This window comes from Callospermophilus lateralis, chromosome 13 (genome assembly GCF_048772815.1).
Source record: "Callospermophilus lateralis isolate mCalLat2 chromosome 13, mCalLat2.hap1, whole genome shotgun sequence".
In the NCBI taxonomy this organism is placed as follows: Eukaryota; Metazoa; Chordata; class Mammalia; order Rodentia; family Sciuridae; genus Callospermophilus; species Callospermophilus lateralis.
The window spans coordinates 80,029,252-80,048,346 of NC_135317.1; the positions used below are offsets into that span (position 1 = coordinate 80,029,252).

The following is a 19,095-nucleotide window of genomic DNA, read 5'->3' on the forward strand; positions in this document are numbered from 1 at the left end:
TTCTTCCACTGAGCTATATCCTAAGCCCTTATTTTTTGTTTGTTTGTTTGTTTTTGTTTAATTTTGAGACAGGGTTTTGCTAAGTTGCTGAGACTGGCTTTGAACTTGAGATCCTCCTGCCTCAGTTGCTATGATTACAGGTGTGCACCACCAAGTCTAGCAAGATGGAATAGCTCTTACATATGTCACTCTAGACACATGTGGGCCCCAAATATAGGCACTATGACAACGTTTAATGTCTTAGGGGACTGCTAAGAAGACTTACTTTTGTTTTTTTATGGCCAGCTCTACAAGAACTTGGTCAATGGGAACCAATTCCATGGAGTGGGTATGACTGGGCATGCAAACCAAGGCACTGCCCAGTTAGGCTCATCTCGAGGTGGTGGCCCAGGTGTTTGCAAACTCACATACCACTATTGTAGAGTTCCTGCGGGAGGCAGTGGGAGTAGTTGGGAGGGAGTTGAGTGAGGAGCTGGCATTGAACTCTTCTGAGCTGAGGTTGTCGGAGGCATCACTGAGCCCACTGCTGATGGAGCTGCTTTCATCCCAGCTGCAGGATAGGAGAGAGAAAGATGAGCAGCTAAAACAGAAGCCAAGGCAGGAATAAATGTTTCCTATTGGCGGAAGGATGCCTTTATACATTCTTGACAAAGGAAAAGGCTTGAGGGTTCGTCCTGACTTTGCCAGTAATTGGAAGTGTGACTTCGGCCCCTTTGTAATTTGGTGGTATTCTTCTCTAAAAAGAAGGGACTTTGTCTTTATCTGGCAAGAAAAGATCTTATATCTCCTTTACAGGAAGGTATAATACAAAGACAAGGTAATTTTTGGATCCATCTAATTATACGGACCAATTTCCTCTCCCTGTAAACAGCTTCCATTCTTATAATTACCGTATCTTTGTTCATTTTTAGATGTGTTCTCCAGGTATCTCCCTGCCTCTATCACCACCTTGCTAAAATTTCCCATACCTGGTGACAAGGCCGAGGGAAAGATTTATTTTTTCTGTTTTTTTTTTTGAACCCTCTAATTATCATTTCTCATTGCGCCCGTATATGGAGTTCACCCCATCCGGGGAACAGGTGCTGCTTCTAAACAGAATGTGCTGCTCTTTTGGTAAATAAGTCAAACTCGAGATGCCATGGCCATCAGAGGTGCCTGATTCCTGCTGAATGCTTTCCTTTCTCTGCCAACTTCTTGGAAGATCAGGTTTATGGTATCAGGAGAGACTGCTGTTCAACATCTGTATCTATAAATATCCGTTATATGAGGCCCCTGGCCATGTACCAAGGGAACTTACCACAGCCTCCAGAGCTCTGTAGCTTGGGGCTGTTCAATTTTGGAGTTTAACAAGTTTCACCAGTCAGAAAGTTTATTCTTTTTTGTACTGGCTATTGAACCCAGGGGTGCTTTACTACTGAGCTACATCCCTAGCCCTTTTTTATTTTTTATTTTGAGACAGAGCCTCCCTAAGTTGTTGAGGCTGGCCTTAAACTTGTAATCCTCCTGCCCCAGTCTCCCAAGTCACTGGGATTTCAGGCTTGCCCCCACCCCCCCACTACACCCAGCAGAAAGTTTACCATTAAGATCTAACCAAATAGCCTCTTCTGCCATGGACACTACTTTATTTGAGTACTCTCCTATTTGCTATTCACATATTTTCTTCTCTTTTGCCCAAATTCTGTCTCCTAGAACCTTCCCTCAAAGACCCTATGTTCCAAGTCTTTCCCAATTTCCCCAGACCCTAAAATGTCTTTCAGCCTTCATTCCAGTTTTAGAGCCTAACCTCACACACAGGAGTACCGTGAGTCTGCCTCACATGAGTATCTGTTTGTGATTATAGAAATTAGTCTCTAAATACTTGTATCTGTGTGCAGGGCAGGTCTGTTTATCAGCCTTGTGTGTGTGCCAGGACGAAAGAAGATGGAGATTTTTTTTTGTGTGTGAATTAGCTGGTATTTGGAACATGTTTTTCCTTTTTGATTTATTTTGAGTTCCAAATCATGGAACAAAAATCAGACATCACAAGTCATCTAAGTGCCTGGCCCAGATTTCAGCTGGCCTCCCTCTAATTCATGTGCTGGGAATAGGCAAGTGGGTGGTTTGGACTTAGCTGGCTTAGTTGCTTTGTAGTGATTTATGCAAATACGTTGCAAAGGAGCAAAGAAAGCATGGGGGTTAGGATGCACTAGACAGTTATCCAAATTTTATTACTATGAAATATAGCCATTATTAAATGACAGCCACCCCCTCATGACAATATTAAATCTGCCTTTTGTCCTGGGCTCAGTGCATTTTGTGGAGAAAGGACACTGCGAAGAAGAGATCAATGCTGATATTATGATCCTATCAGCTCTTCTGGGTGAAGATAAGATCTCTGGCAAGCAAACAAACAAACCATTCACAGCCTGTTCTCTTAGTTCAGAGACAGAGGAAGCCTGTAGCACTGAATCTTTCATCTGAGATTAATTATTGGTAATCAAGGTTTTGGAGCAGAGAAAGCTTTTATGGAAGGGCTCTTCCAAAAAGAAGTCTGCTGTAGTCCTGAAGCCCAGAAGAAACCTTCCTCTGCCCTCCATAATGGCCAGCCTAACGCCGAAGAGGAGGAGGGAGGATATCTTCTAGGAGAGAGTTCAGGCTCTTCTTGTCCAAAAGACGTTCCTCCCTAGCTCTTCTATCATGAGAAGTGTATGCCTAAAATTATCAGTAAAGATTGGCTAGAGGATTTAAAAATATCCTAGAAAAATTGCTTTCCAGTTTCTGAACAACAGAAAAATTCTGTTATCATTATCTAAGGGTTAAACAACATCTCCACTGGAGATGCGCTACTGGAGGGAGCATTTTCCCTTTCTCAAAAAAAAAAAAAAAAAAAAAGTGTGATGGGGGCTAGGATTGTAGCTCAGTGGTGGAGTGCTTCCGTAGGATGTGTGAGACACTGGGTACGATTCTTGGCACTGCTATAAATAAATAAATAAAATGGGGGTCTGTCAACAACTAAAAATATGTATATATATATATATATATATATATATATATATATATATATATATATTAAAAAAAGAAAAAAGTAATATATGTAAAGGAAAATGCTCTTTCTCTGCCTTCCCATTTTTATTTACAAGATAACCATTATTGATTTTCTTGTGTCTCTTTCAAAAATATCCTATGCATTGCTCTGTCTTCTGGCTATTTGATCTCTGGCTATGCTGAGTAGTTGACACCAGGGACCACACTTCATCCACCCGGAGAGTCCCCTGCCTGACTTAAACTGGGACTTCGGTCTTCTTCTTTATTGGTTTATTGCTTTGCTTTAGTGAAGTATCTCTTCCTGGGAAAGGATGCTTTGGAAGTAAACTTGGTAAAGTCTTACACACCATAAAATATCTTTATTCTGTGTTTACATATGGAATTTTGCCTAGGCATAGATTTCTAAGATGAAAATAATCTCCTTTTGGGATTTAAAGGCATTGTTCCATTGTCTAGCTTCTATATTGCAAATCTGATCCCTTAACCTTATCCTTAGTATGTGACTATTTCTTTCATTCCTCTTTGGAATTTTTAGCTTCTTGGTGTTCTGAAATATCATTAATGACATGCCTTGAATTGGTGCCCTACTCAACACTTGGAATCCAAAAAGTGCATGACTTTCAGTTCTGGGAAATTTCTAAAAAAAAAAAATATGAGGGGGGGGCAGGGCGCGGGTTGAACCAAGGGTGCTCTAACACTGAGCTACATCCCCAGCCCTTTTTATTTCAAGACAGTGTCTTGTAAGTTGCCCATGTTGGCCTCAAACTTGTGATCCTCCTGCCTCAGCCTCCTGAGTTGCTGGGATTACGGGTGGGTTTGGGTCACTCAAATTTTTTTTAATGACTTTTTTCTTTTCATTTTTCAGTTCTCTCTTCTAGAATGTCTATCATTCAAGATGACAGAATTTTAGGCTAACACCTGAGTTCTTTACTTTTCTCTTACATCCCCTTTTTGTTTTTTACTTTTTGGGCAATGATCTAAATTTTTATTTTCCCTTCCCTTTATTAAGTTTTTCATTTTTGTTATCATATTTTAAGTAATTTCTTTATTTTTTAAATAACACATCATTCATTCCCCACCCCCATATGTGAATGAAGTCCACGGTAGTACTCTACCATGGAGCTATGTCTCCAGTCACCCCCGAACACACACCTTCCTAAAACAGGGTCTTAAAATACAAAATTTTAGGGCTGGGGATGTGGCTCAAGCGGTAGCATGCTCGCCTGGCATGTGTGTGGCCCGGGTTCGATCCTTAGCACCACATACAAACAAAGATGTTCTGTCCACCGAAAACTAAAAAATAAATATTAAAAAATTCTCTTTCTCTCTTTTAAAAAAAAATACAAAATTTTAAAAAGAGCTAGGATGTAGCTCAGTAGTAAGAGTGCTTGCCTAGGATGCACAAAGCTCTGGGTTCAATTCCCAGTACTGTGAACAAGACAAAACAAATCTCAACTCTCAGAGACATTCATCCTTTCATTTGGAAAGGCTGGTTTATGATCCCTTTGCACAGTTTCTGGTTCCAAGTTGCTTTGTTCTGTTGTTTTGGGACACTTTAACATTTTAGACCTTCTCCTATGTCAGACAGTCCTTGGCTGTTGCACATACTTAAGACAGGGACACTGGGTTATTTGAAAGCCCTGTGCACATAGGGTAGGACTTGCTAATTATGGCTCTGGATAGGGAATTGTGATTGCGATAGTTCATGTAAGTGTTTTTCTCTTGGGTTGGTCAGATTTCCCAGAGAGAAATCTTGCAAACTCCAGACTGAAGGCTATAAGACCAGTGTTCTGAAAGCAGAGCTGGAGAAGGATCCTGGAGGGTTCACATTCAATATGCAAAGGTCCACTTATTCCCCCCTGGTCTTGTTCAAACTCTATGCCCTCACGTGTACCAGCAATTAGGAGTCAAGAGTCCAGAGACTGCCTGGTTTACACTCTTCAGAGACAAGCTCTGTCAATGAAGGGAAAGGACGGTTGTTTCTCTGGGAGCTGTTGAAGGAGAGGATCCGGGAGTCTGTTTCTTACACACATCTTAAACCAGTCCTCCAATTTCCAGTTTTATCTCCACCTCTACTAACAGAATCTGAAGCCTCGACTAAAGGACCCGATGCCACCAATTATCAAGCTTTTTGAAGATTCTAGGATGTCGGAAGAGTTGCTGCTGAGTTCCCCACTGCTGCCCCAGGATTCAGTTTGAGGTCCCAAAATTTCATCACTACTATCCCTTCCTTCTATTATTCATCCTTGAGGTTTTATGAGTTAAGGTAAAGGTCTTTATTGTCACTTTACTTTTGTGTAGTTGTGAAATTTATATTAAACTAATCTATCAGCAGCATAATGTCCCTAAATGACTTTTAACAAAGTTCGCTTTTTCTGGAATAGACATCCTGGTGGTGGGTAGCCTTCAAGTGGACTGAGGAGAAATCAGGTGGAATGTTCTATCATCAAATCAAGTAGAGGCATGGGGCTGGGGTTGTGGCTCAGCAGTAGAGGGATCGTCTAGCACGTGCAAGGCACTGGGTTCAATCCTCAGCACCACGTAAAAATACATAAATAAAATAAAGATATTGTTTTCAACTACAACTAAAAAATATTTTTAAAAAATCAAGTAGAGGCAGAAGGAACCATCTATATGGTTGTTTTTTTCTTTTTTGAGATACAAAAACAGCTGTGCAGCCAGGTATGGTGGTGCATACCTGTAATGCCAGTGACTCACGAGGCTGAAACAGGAGGATCACAAGTTTAAGTCCCGCCTCAGTCACTTAGCAAGAACCTGTCTCCAAAAAAAAAAAAAAAAAAAAAAAAGAAAAGAAAAGAAAAGAAAGAAAGAAAAGAAAAGAAAGAAAGAAAGAAAAGAAAGAAACAGTTAATACTGAAACATATGACCACCTAGAGTCTAAGAACAGAAAGTCTTTAGAAAGTCTTGCACAATTTGTCAGTTAATGAACCAGAGGACTAAAGAGCAAGTGCCTAGCCATTCAAGACAGTAGGGAGAAAGAAAGGCAGTTCCACATAGCACCAACAAGGATAAAGAGGAGGACAGAGATCAGAGTTAGGGAGGGCTACTGCATCTGTTTTTTTGGCAGAAAGAATTTCTGTGCTCACTCTAAGCAGGATTTTGCTATCTCCCTCCTATTTCTCTATAAATTTCTCACATAGATCTCAAGTGGAGACAAGAGAACTGGGTAACAAAAAGCTAGGCCTAAACTTTGGACAAGAAAACAAGGGAAATCACAGACCTTAATATTCTTCTATAATTGAATCTCTTCGTAAATCCAAACAATCAATAATGAGTTGCCAATGTATAAGAGAAACTGGGTAAGTTTTCATTCTGGGAGAGTTCAGATAAGCACAATGACACTTTATCATTTTATCTACCCGCAGAAGAGAAGAGGAAATGAGTCTGAATCAGCATATGAGAGGTTAGGTCAGATATAAACAGTGAAAATGAAGACCCTTGTCAGCGGATATTTCTAGAGTGCTGGAACAGGTTTCAGAAGTAAATTAAAGGATCTTCTCTACAGGAGACTTACTTTCCCGTTTACTGTTTCTCCTAATATCCATACTCAATCCACCCTCTAAAATTTACACTTCTCATTTCCTATTTCTACTAAAAGCATCCCTTTTTTCCTCCCTGTTGCTCATAGAGGAACTTAGGTATTCCGTCAACTTCTTTTTCTTTACCCTTCTCACCAAGAATTTTCACTGATTGTGTTACTACTCCCTTCTCAAACCTACACCTTACCTTTCATTTCCCCTGTCTTTGTTCTGGTTCAGAGTCTTATCCTCTCACTTGAACTGCTGTGAAAGCCTGCTTATTGGTCCTGTTCTTGAGTCTCCTTTCCTACCACATACACCAAATATTATCAGAAGTCTAGCCAGATGCAACGGTACACACCTTTAATCCTAGCAACTTGGAAGGAGGAGCAGGAGCATTGAAAGTTTACAGGCAGCTTCAGCAACTTAGCGAGATCCTGACTTGAAATTAAATTAAAATCGTTAAGGATGAAGCTCAGTGGTAGACTGCCCCTGGGTTCATCCTTAGGGCTAGAAGAAGAAGGAGGAGAAGGAAGAGAAGAAGAAGAGGAGAAGGAGGAAGAAGAGGAGGAGGAAGAAGAGGAGGAACAGGAGAAAGAAGAAGAGGAGGAAGAGAAACAGCAGCGGCAGAACCTTCATTAGCTCCTCATTGCAGATAGAATAAAATCAAAATTCTACAGATCATTGATCAAGATATCCTTGAGTCATCATTAACACAGTGTAGTGATTAAGAACCCAGAAGTTGACTACCTGGGAGTCCTATTAACTCTATCTGGGGTTAAATTTTACTTGAATTGGGCAGACATTCTCTGAGCTCCTAATATTTATTTATAAGGCATAATGCCATTTTCTATGGTCATTCAGATATAAGTGGTTATCCAGAAGGAGCTTATAACGCAGGTGGAGAAGGAGGTATAAATGAAATAAATTCTATAATAGAGGTATAGACAACATACATAGGAGGATACAGAGGCAGGAGTGATTTAGTTCTCCAACAAAATCCAAAAATATGATTTTGCCATGTTAGAATACTGATAAATATAATTACTCCACTCTAATTCCTCTCTTCTGATGTCTCCTGGGTTTCCTGTAAGGTGACCAACTCTCTGGTCTCCTTTTAGAAATACAGAAGGGGCCAGTCCTATGCCGCATCACTGTGCAATCATTTGTGTGCTGCTGAAGATTCTGGAGTCCCAGCTTCGTCACAGGGTGATATCACAGGGATTTGACATCAATGGATCTGAGTCCTGTCTCTCTCACATAAGAATTTTACCTTTCCTTGAGGTCCAGACTAAATACCGAGCCTTTCACGAGGCCTTCTATGATCCTCCTTGCATGAAGACATGTCAGTCACTCATATTTCTAGAGATTTATCTTGAAATAGTTAATGCTTATACCTCTCTTCACTAGACTAAATTTCCCTGAGGGCTGTGATCGAGGCTCATGTGTGTCTGTACTCTTATTCCTCATACAATATCTTGAACATAGTGGTCACCCCCTCGTGGACTAGAATTCCTGGTTTATATGAAAGTAGGAATGTATAACCTCAGGGGAAGGGGTTATGACTTTGGGGCTGCTATTTATGCATTCTCCAAGAATGACTAGTAATTTGTTTCTAAATAATCCTTGCTTCAGGGAGGAATTTATAAACATTCTCTTTATAGAACTTTCAGCTTTCTGCTGAAATTCCCCATCTATTCAAGAACAGATTTTGCTTTTTCTACAAGGTCCTTAAACACATTCGTAGAAAGTATTTTGGAACCCTAATCTGCTAACTCTAACATCTAGGACATCTATAGGTCTGCTTCTATTGACTATTTTTTCCCCTCAGTCATATGCTTCTGCTTCTTCCTGAGTCTTTAAACTTTTTATTACATGGCAACACGTAGCCTTAGAAAAAGGATGTACCCCTTCCTCTGTCAGGCTGCTAGGATTGAGAGCCGAGTCAGTCTAGCCCATAGCAGAACTTGGTCTGGGTTTTGCTGTAGCTTTGGTTAAAGTCAGTTCTCTGTTGGTTTTACTGGTGTTGAGGGTACAATCAGGATTGTCTTTTCAGCAGGACTTGGGATATGAGGATAGTGAGACTCCAGAGATCTCTTCCTCTGACATATAGCCTAGCCACCAGCTTTGTGTCCTTCTGTGGAGATCTCTTTGCTCTTGATGGGCCACTTCTGTATATTCAGTGAAGGGTCCTTGTGCTTTGGAGGGTCTTTCACTCAGATCTCACTGCACCATGCAGCTGCTGTGCAGCTTGGCCCTGGGCAAGCTGGGCAAGGGTGAGTCTTAGTTCTCCACTTTCAGCTCACTGCTACAGGCGACTGAAGTGTACTTGGGAAAGGCTGCATGGGGAAGATTTAAGGGTGGGTGGGCATGTATTTGCTCTATGATTAAAGGTCCTTGTAGCCAGCCCAGGTAGCCTTCCAAATTTTGTATAAAGTTTGTCTCTTCTCTATCCTCCATGGTAGTTTGCTCCTTCTTCTGCCACACCCCTAGGATGAAAACAGTTATGCAGTCCTTCTCTCCTAGGAATAGCTCACCGCCTTCTGGAATTTACTGCAACAGGTTATTTTGTATACACACACACACACACACACACAGACACACACAAAGTTACAATATTTGTTGCTTATTCCTGACATTATCATAAGAATGACAGTGTACTGTGATACTATACCTTCCCTCACCTAGGGCTGTAAGAACGGCAACTGATTGCCCTTCTTGTTTTCTTGCCCATTTCCTAGCACTGATACCACAGACTAAGGAACACTCTGGTGCACCCATTTCTGTAGGATGAAAAGAAGGACTGTGAAGAGGCCAGCTCAACTGAACACTGCTCTGTTTGTGTCTGTGCAGACACGTGGCAATGCACGGGGCAGGCAACACTCCTCCCCTCTGGGAAAAGCACCAACACTAACATAGCTCTTGGCTAGGACTGGCCACCCCTCCCAGATTTCTCTTATACTGTCTGCTCCCCACATTTTGGGCCCACTATTCCATGGAAATGGAATGGCCAAGGGAACCTGAAGGCAGCCAGAGGACCAAGGGTGTGGACTCATTAACTGAAAGGGTGGACTAGCTTGTGACTGCACAGGAAAAAATCCTTACTGCCTCTCTGTCCCAGCGTAATTCTCCAAAGTCAGACTTGAACACTGAATTCATTCTCCTTCTTCCCACAATACATATGCCTGGTGAATCAGTAACCCAGTTTCTCGAATTATTCAATACTTATTGAATAAGAGTGGTATATATGGAACCCGCTCTGAGAGTGAGGAAATATCTGCAGTCTAATAGGCTGGTTATAAAAGCTGCTTTGGGGCTGGGAATGCACTTCAGTGGTAGAGCACTTGCCTAGTGTGCAAGAAGCCCTGGATTCATCCTCAGCACCCAGCACTGGGGCTAAGGGGTGGTAGAAAAGAGCGATTATTGTTTTCTTGAAATTATTTTTACTTCTGTAAAGTCTGTGGAATTGGAAACCTACTGCTTTGTCTCCAGAGCTACCTCAGATTTCTTTCTTTCCTATCCAGGAAAGAGAAGAGGAAGCCTTACTATCCAAACTGTAAACAAGCTCCTAAAAATCTGACCACGCCACGTACCCAACTTCAGGGAAGCGAATCCCCAAACCAATCAAGAAAAGAAGCCAGAGTTGGAATTGGAGGGTTTTTCAGTCCCCGTCACTGTACCAACAAGGTATGTACAAATATTACAAAAGTCAGATGGGGCAGATAGGTAAAAGATCACCAGTCTCCACAATGCTTGATATTGTCTCATTTGCTGGAGTTGACGGATGGTGGCCTGAGCTAGGCAGTTAAATAGGCAACAGTGACAAAGTGTGAATCAGAGATTGAGAGCATCTGCTAGCAGAGATGAACAGGAGGCATCAAGTCTGATAAGCCTGGCTCTAGATTGCTTCAAGGGTCAGAATATCTAAGGATCAAAGTAACAGAATCATTTTCATGATGGGTGTGTTGTAGATAAGGCTGTCAGCTAGGGGTGTCTCATGACATCTCTCCTGGAACTCACTAGTCTTGATACTTTAAGAGAACAAGGCAAAAGTCCATAAAACTAGATATGGGGATGGCCAAGTTAATGAAGTACATAGAGTAAAAAATCAGTCTGGCCCCTTGAGGAGGCTAACCTTATTGGCTAGAAGTGGACTAGGCTGACTTCAGTAAATGTGCTTCTACAGGTCAGAATACATTTTTTTTTTTTTCCTGGTACTGGAGATACAACCCAGGGTTGCTTTACCACTAAGCTACATCCTCAGCCATATATATATATATATATAAGTTTTAAGACAGGGTCTCACTAAGTTGCTGAGACTGGCCTCAAACCTGTGATCCTCCTGCCTCAGCTTCCTGAGTTGCCGAGATTATCATGTGCACCATTGTGCCTGATATACATTCTGATACTTGCTCTGCTCTTGAAAATTTCCATAACCTGGGAGGATGGGAAAGACAGTAGAATGAATCAGACATAACTTTCCTATGTTCATATATGAATACACGACCAGTGTAACTCCACATTGCGTACAACTTCTAAAATGGGAAGTTATACTCCATGTATGTATGATATGTGAAAAATACATTCTACTGTCATGTATAACTAAAAAGATCAAATAAAAAATTTTTAAAAATTCTATAATCTTCTTGGAACTACAACTTCTAAAATGGGAAGTTATACTCCATGTATGTATGATATGTGAAAATACGTTCTACTGTCATGTACAACTAAAAAGAACAAATAAAAAAAATTTTTTTAAATTCTATAATCTTCTTGGAACTACACCAGGTTAAAATTAATATACAGTCTTCCTTGTTCACTACTTCAAGAATATTCTTGCCATGTTTGATGGATGGAACAGGTTAAACCATAAAAAATTGCCAGTCTTGTAGGTCAAAAATGATTCATGATCAAATATATCTATTTTCATATCTGTTTTATGCTTCAGCACTTGTTTGCTGCAAAACCATAGTGATGGATTCTTTTTTTTTTTAATTTTGATATTAGAGATTGAACCAGAGACGCTTAACCACACCCCCAGCTCCCTACACCTTTTAATTTTTTAATTTAGAAACAGGGTCTCACTAAGTTGTTTAGGTCCTTGCTAACATGCTGAGGCTGACTTTGAGCTTATAATCCTTCTGCCTCGGCTTCCTGAGCTACTGGGATTACAGGCGGGCGCCATCATGCTCAGCTGTAGTGAGAGAGTCCATACTCGACAGAAAGAGACCAAGTTCTAAAATCTGAGACAAATGACAGAAATGACAGCCTACACCTGGTCTGAACCATCTGAACAAGGGAAAATGCCTGGGACTCCCCACAGTCCAAAGTTCAGAGATACTCCACTCTTCATGTATCTCTAGACAGATCAGGTCCCCTTCTGGAGGTGAGTCACTTGGTTGCATTGCAGAATGCAGGTGTCCTCAAGGGTACTCAGTCACGGAGATGTGCATTTCCAGTTAGAAAACTAGTATTGTTCCATCTCTGGTTCCTGCAGCAAGCAACCAAGTGGACTCCCTTGTTCTCCATATTATTTATTTATTTATTTATTTATTTATTTACTTTTTGGGTACCAGGATTGAACTCAGGGGCACACAACCACTGAGCCACATCCCCAGCCCTTTTATCTATCTATCTATCTATCTATTTATTTTATTTTGAGTAGGGTCTCCCTAAGTTGCAGAAGCTGGCTTCAAATTTGCAATCCTCCTGCCTCAGCCCCCCAAGCCACTGCTATTACAGGCATGCCCCACTGTGCCTGGCTCCTTGTTATCCTTTTAAAATAAGGTGATAGCCTGGGTAAGTGTTAACATTGTGGCCACAAGTCCTATTTGGCTAGTGAGTACTTGAAATGTAGCTAGTTCCAATTGAGATTGCAGCAAATTCAAAGACTTAGTGGAAAAGGAAAATGCAAAATATCTTATTAATAATTTATATATTCATTCAATATTAGGAAATCTATTTTAGATAAATTGGGCTAAATGAGACAATGTTCAAATTAATTTACTTGTTTTCCTTTTAAAAATGTCTCCACTAGAAAATTTAAAATTCCATATGTGGCTTGCATTGCATTTCTATGGGAAAGCACCGACCTAAACAGGAAACTTTTGGTCAATACAATGTCAGCTTTGAAAAGCTGAAATTCATTGATTGACTTCTACAATCTTTATACTTGACTCTTGACCTGAAAAAGTTATGGTCTGCAGTTGAACTCATCGGATCCTCTTTATGGCACCAAATGTGACAGAATTTTTACATGCATACATTGAGTTATTAGCCACCGTTTTCAGAAAGCATTCAGGAGATTAAAGAGGATTAGTGCTTTAAAAAAAAAAAAGATAATGGAAGAATGAGAGTGAAATTGGGCAATTTTGTGATGCTTGGTTTTGAAAATGCATTAAGCCCATCCAGAGATATTGCCAAAGTTCTTCAAATCAGTAACCTCACTGGCTGTCCACCCCCAAGTGGCCTCAGAGAACTCAGGGGAATAGAGTGTCTGCTTCATTACATGTCTGTGGTTTGGCGGGCAGCAGTCACCAGCTTGATCCGGCCAACAGAGCCAAGCGATGGGAGGAAAGGATGAAATACATAGTGAGAGGCTGAGAGGAAGAGTGGGTGGAGCGCAGAAGACGCCAGTGTAAATTTTTTTGAGCTAAGAGTTTGCCAAGTCTTAAGCAAGGGTGAAGATCACCAAGAAGAAGGGACTCTCAAGAACAAGGTAACCAGAGTCTTCTATGAAATTGGAGATTATGTATAATCAGAAAAATGTATTTGGCGCTCAATATTGTCAGTAAGCTTATACTACTGCAGTCCTTCCAGAAAACAAATGTTTTCAGGAACTTCTTAAAGATACTCCCTAAGCTCCAGTTTTGAGTAACTGTCTGATTAATTGGTTCAACATTCAAATGTGGAGGCTAACTTTGTGAATGGATGATGGGCCAGAGATCTCCAAATTCAGATTTAAATCCTGAAGACTGATTACTTGGTACTGCTGGCACTAGTAAAAAATCAGAGTTAACGGTCATTACAGATTGTGGTCCTACCATCATAGGGACCTGTCCCAACATCTACAGATGAATTCTTACTCGGACCCCAATGGGAAGATGACAACGATTAATTCCAGCCGAAGAGAAGGGCCCCAAATCCAACAGCACTTTGGTTTTTCTGTTCAGTTCTGAACTCAGGAGATTTCCACGGTTGCCTTTTTCTTTTTCTTTTAAGTCACTCAGCTCTGATTTCTACAGTGACTACCAAAGGTCCCTGTGGCATTTAGAAAGGAGGCAGTGTAAATAAACACCATGAATCTACAAAGCCACCCCAGGGTACATATGGAGCACTTCTACTGTCATTTCTGACGATGCTCCATGTAACAAAAAAGTGAGGAAACTTCTTCTGTTTGGTCACAGCTTTAGTCTGACTGTTCTTTGCTCAAGTCCTAACCACCTCAGCACGCCCACTTCAGCTCACTCTTCTTTCCTCCAAGGCCCAAGAATTTTTAGAAGTGTCAGCAGGGCCACAGGCTCAGTCTTAGGTGGAATTCTACTCAGTTAAAATAAAGCCACAAGTTTCTGCAACCTGTTCTAGTGGCAACCAGTGGCAGAAGAATGTTTTATTTTTTGAGAATCAGCCTACTACCATAGGGTACATGATAGGTTTGGAGAACTGGATGCCCTTTAAGTTATTTAGAACATCCTGTGCATGTTCCATTTTATGGTATCTGGTGATTCTGAAATAGTTATGACCCAGGATACTTTCTTTCAAACTATCCACTTGCCCTGTTAACCCCCTGCCTCAAACACTGCCCTGTTGACTCCGGGGATAGAGACCAGGGCCTCGTGTCTACTAAGCATACACTTTATCGCCGAGCTACTTCCCAGCCCAAACTTAAACCACTCTTATGGACTGCATTATGTTGTCCCCAAATTGATATGCTGGAGCCCTAACTCCCAATGACTCTCCAGTATTTGGAAATAAGTCCCTTAGGGAGGTAGTTACGGTTAAGTGAGGTCATAAGGGTGGGGCTCTGATCTGTTAGGAATGGTGCCCTTAGAGAAGAGGAAGAGATGCCAGCGAGCTCTCTCAGTGCAAGCCAGAGGGAGGGCCATGTAAGGACACAGTGACTGCATACAAGCCAGGTCTCACTGGAAACCAACTTTGATGGCGCCTTGATCTTGGACTTCTAGTTTTCAGAGCTGTAACAAAATTAATTTTTTTGTTGTTTAAGTCACCTGGCTGTGGCATTTTGTTATGGAAACTCAAGTAGACTCGCATAATCATTAAGTGACGAAAATTAGCTTATTTTTTACACATTAATATCCCCATTGGGTCACACTGGACTTTGACCACCTTCCTGATTCAGACTTGTTAACACCAGGTTTTTGATCCCGATAGCACAGGTGAAATAAAATACCTAATTCCATCAGTTAGAAAAGTAGAAGCTATGGATTAAGAAAGCCAAGGAGTCAAGCAAAGTAGAAGGAATTATCATTGCTGCTTTGTCTTGGCAGCAAAATAATCCCAAAGAAATTTCATCTTTCTATGATGAAATCAGGTTCTATGTGAGCTCTCCCTAATGACATGATCCACAATTATTCAGCCTTTGCAAACAGCTTGGATAGCACTTTCTGGAAAGAGATGGATGTAATTGGATTAGGGGTATCAATATATTTTATTGGGATCTTAATGTGGGAAAGGGTAATTGCAGGGTAGTGGGAGAGACACAGAGAAGTGAGAATCTAAGGGGAAGACATGAGGAGGCTGTTTCCGAGACGTGGGCTAAAGCTTTGCCATGTCAGCTGGCAGGGAGAAGAATAAAGAGCAGAAAGTTGAGCTGTTGAACGGGAGACTCCTTAATTAGGACCAACTGTGGGTGCGGAATGCTGACTCCGCTGGCCACAATTTGTTTGAGTTTTCTCTAGTTTCAGAGATTTCCCTTTTTGCCTGCCCCCAAACCTTTCCTCTCCTCTACTTCTTTCAGAGGCAGGAATGAAAAAAAAAAAAAAAAAAAAAAAAGGCACCTTCCTCTCTTGTTTAGATGTTCCTAAGCCAGGAAATTGAAATCCTTCGAAGACGAAAAGATAAATGAGAAGCTCTCTCAAGAAATGAGAAAAATTCTCAGGGATCCCATCAAATTCACCTTCAAGTGATAAAAAGCAGCTCTTGGAGCAGACTCTGGATTATTGAAACTGTGCTTCTAAGGCCACCATCCATCCTTCCTTCCTTCCTTCCTTCTATCTCTCCCTTCTTCCTTCTCCTCTTTCTTTCTCTCTTTCTTCTTTTTTCGGTGCTTGTAATAAAAAGTCACATCCTCAGCCCTTTTTCCTTTTTTGTTTTGAGACAGGGTCTTGCTGAGTTGCTTAGTGCCTTGCTAAATTGCTAAGGCTGGCTTTGTACTTGAGATACTCCTGCCTCAGCCAGTTGCTAGGATTACAGGCATGCACCACCACAGCCGGCTTCCTTCTCTTTTTAAAACAATAGAGATGCCCTATTTTATAGATTTTTGAAAATGATATTTGACCTAAAACTTCATGAGCTGCTTCCTGCTTCCTCCGCCATGTCTTACCCACATTCTTCCTGGGATGCTGCTTCCTTAGGAGTCTACTGCACAATTCCAAACCCATGACTAGGGGAAAGAAAAAGATACCACAGTGTTTGCATTTCTGCCTCTCTTCCAAACTAATAAAGAAATAAAAGGCAATTAATAATACTCTGAAAAGTAGGAAAGTTAAGGGCCTAGAGCAGGGGTTGTAATTTTTTTTATATGTAGTACAAGATGGTAAATATTTCAGGTTTTGCAGACCGTAGGATCTCTGTCACAATTAATCAATTTTACGCAGCATGAATGCAGCCATAGCTAAAATGTAAACAAGTAAATGCAGCTATGTTTCTTCCAACAGAATTTTATTTATAGGCACTGAAATTTGAATTTCATATAATTTTCATGCGTCACAAAATATTTTTCTTTTAATTTTTTTAAAAACCATTTTTAGCTTGTGGGTCATATAAAAAAACAGGCAGTGGACTAGAGTTGGCCCGACCCAGGACTAGATCAATAAAAGATCTCTAAAAATGAAAAGAAATAACAACTCCTCAACTGACAAGTCCTGGCTGAAACAGCAACTCTGGACTAAAGGTGACCTCTTGGATTTCCACTTTTATACCTCTTCCAGTGCCTTTCTGAGCTAACCCGCTCAGTTTACAAGTCAAAACAAGACTTTTCTGCTCACAGTAAGACTGGCTCAGTTTTGACTCAGGAGGGGAAATAAGGGGGAGGGGGTGTGGCAGAGAAAGAAAAGCACCTCACTGCCAATCCTCCCTCCCAGAAGCAGGCAATGCCTTAAAGTAGCATGAGATTCAAACATATTTATAGCTTTTAGAATGATTTATGTAGGGCTGACAGAAGCAAAAATCCTTTTTAGCTAGAAACACGAATCCTGCTTCCCAGACAGGCTGGAAGAAGTCACAAAGAATGCATGTGTCCTGCATATGTTCCTCTTACACAAAAGGTGACAAGTTAAAGTGCTTGATGTGAACAAGTTGCCCTTCAGCTTCAGATCTCAAGTCATACTGTTAGCTCACTGTGTATACGGAAAGAAGTGAGAGGGACAGGAATCAGGTCCTCCATTCGAACTCCTCGGCTAAAGAATCTGTGCAACTCGGGGCAGTTTCTGGCAGCTCCAAAAGCTTCGGGCCAGAGGACTGGTGCGAAATGCTGATCTAGCAATAAACACCTCCAGCCTGGGAGCTCCTCTTCAGGAATGGAGCTCCCACCACAAACCATACGACGTGCCAACGGAGAACCTTTTGAAAACATCGCTCCCCGTTTTTTGACTTCTTTGTATCACGGTCAGTCTTCTCACATTCACCAGAATCCCTGGACTTCCATTATCGCCTTCTTTCCCTTTTTAGTCTATTAAATAGGAAGTCCACTTCCCAACCTCTACTTTGGCATTCCCACACCAGTACATTTCATCTTTTTCTGTGCACTGAGCCTTTCTTGTTCAGTTAAAAGTTTACATCTTGACTCCAAATAGAAGGCTCGTGAGCCGCCCAAGTTTTTCTGCCCATAATTACCCTAATGCTGTCCACATTCAATCTACCAAAGAAAAACAAAGCAGGGAACATCAAAAGGATCTAAGCCAGCAAAACAGACACAAACACAAATTCCAAATGCTAGAACATAAACAGAAAAATACTGATGCGAACTCCCTGAGTCTGAGTGTTTGCACACCACCACACCGGAGGGCACAGCGGTGGATTGGTGAGAGAGGCTGAAGAACCTCAGGTCCAGAGCCTTGAGAAAAGTAGGGGGTAGGTGGGATTTGACAGGATGGTATTTTGTAGTGTACATAAAGGGAATTCGTCCAAATCCAGGGACTCACCACAGCCAATCAGTTATTGGAGTGTATTTTGCAAGTTAGGCTACTTATTTTCCATTTTAAAAATACACAGGGAGTGGGGGACCAATCCACTTCTCTCAGGAATTCACACCCTCCAGAGATCCCCAAGGAGAATACAATGAAGTTCCTCTAATACAAGTCAATGCAGGGTCACACGAAAAATAGCCGTTATCCTTTCACTAAATATAGAGGAAAACAAATAATCTCAGGCTGGTGGGAGAAGAGTAAGTAAAATAAAAAATGAGGCCATTTTCCAGATTATATAAGCTTTCTGATAACATTCTCTGCAAACCCTACTAGAATTACTTCAAGATTCTGACTTTGGCTCGATGTCTACATTCTTATAACTTCTGCAACTTCTTTTTCATACCCTGTCCTCCTTTAAATTCCAAGCTAAAAATATTAATCATATATGATGGCAGTGGCCACATGGGTAGGAGAGTTCTTTCTTTTTACCTGTCTACAGGAAACTATAACCTGACATTTTGAAAAAGCTTCATTGTGACGCCAGGGAGGTTTATCAATTTGTTACTGGGGGAGCTCACTGAATCTCTCAGTGAATGCTCCGATATCATGATTTCCAAAGAAGCAGTTGTGAGAAGGTAGGAGAACTTAAGGACACATTTCACTTTGTTATTGAACATTTTTAATTTATGTGGATTCAACTGTCAAGATTTCCATTGTAGCAAAGCAATCCACGTAAAAGTCTGAGACTGCTTTGTGGGAAGTGGCTGTTCACTTAATCATCAGGCAGGCTGGGATCTGACTCAACATTAGCTATTACTTACACCCACCCAGTCAAGCCGAACCAATGTAACCTCTGCGCTGCTGGACAAACACGCAGCAATGTCCTGCATTTAACCAGGCTGAAGTCCTCATCATTACTAAAAACTTACAGCTTTCTGGAAGACCACCCTATTAAATAATTACGAACTTGAGAAGATAACCAAATGATAAAAATGAACACTTAAGATCTTTGCATCAATCATCCAACATCAGAAATACTGAAGTTTGGGTCAGGGTCCCCTGAGGTCTGTGAAGTCCACACAGTCGTCTAGCTCACTCATTTGTTACCTTTCCATAAGTCTGTGTCACATTAGTTTCCCTATTTCTCTGTGAACAGTGATGTGCTT

At 41.1% G+C, this 19,095-nt stretch overlaps 1 protein-coding gene across 6 annotated transcripts in view; it reads right to left on the reverse strand.

The window, feature by feature from the left end:
• The window catches only part of Nav1 (neuron navigator 1), a 251,932-nt gene that overhangs the window by 38,122 nt on the left and 194,715 nt on the right, over positions 1–19,095 (reverse strand). For all 6 annotated transcript variants that reach the window (XM_076832012.1, XM_076832011.1, XM_076832010.1 and 3 more), the window contains one exon: positions 412–550. In XM_076832012.1, coding sequence (XP_076688127.1) covers positions 412–550 — 139 coding nt within the window. The remainder of the gene's footprint in view (positions 1–411; positions 551–19,095) is intronic.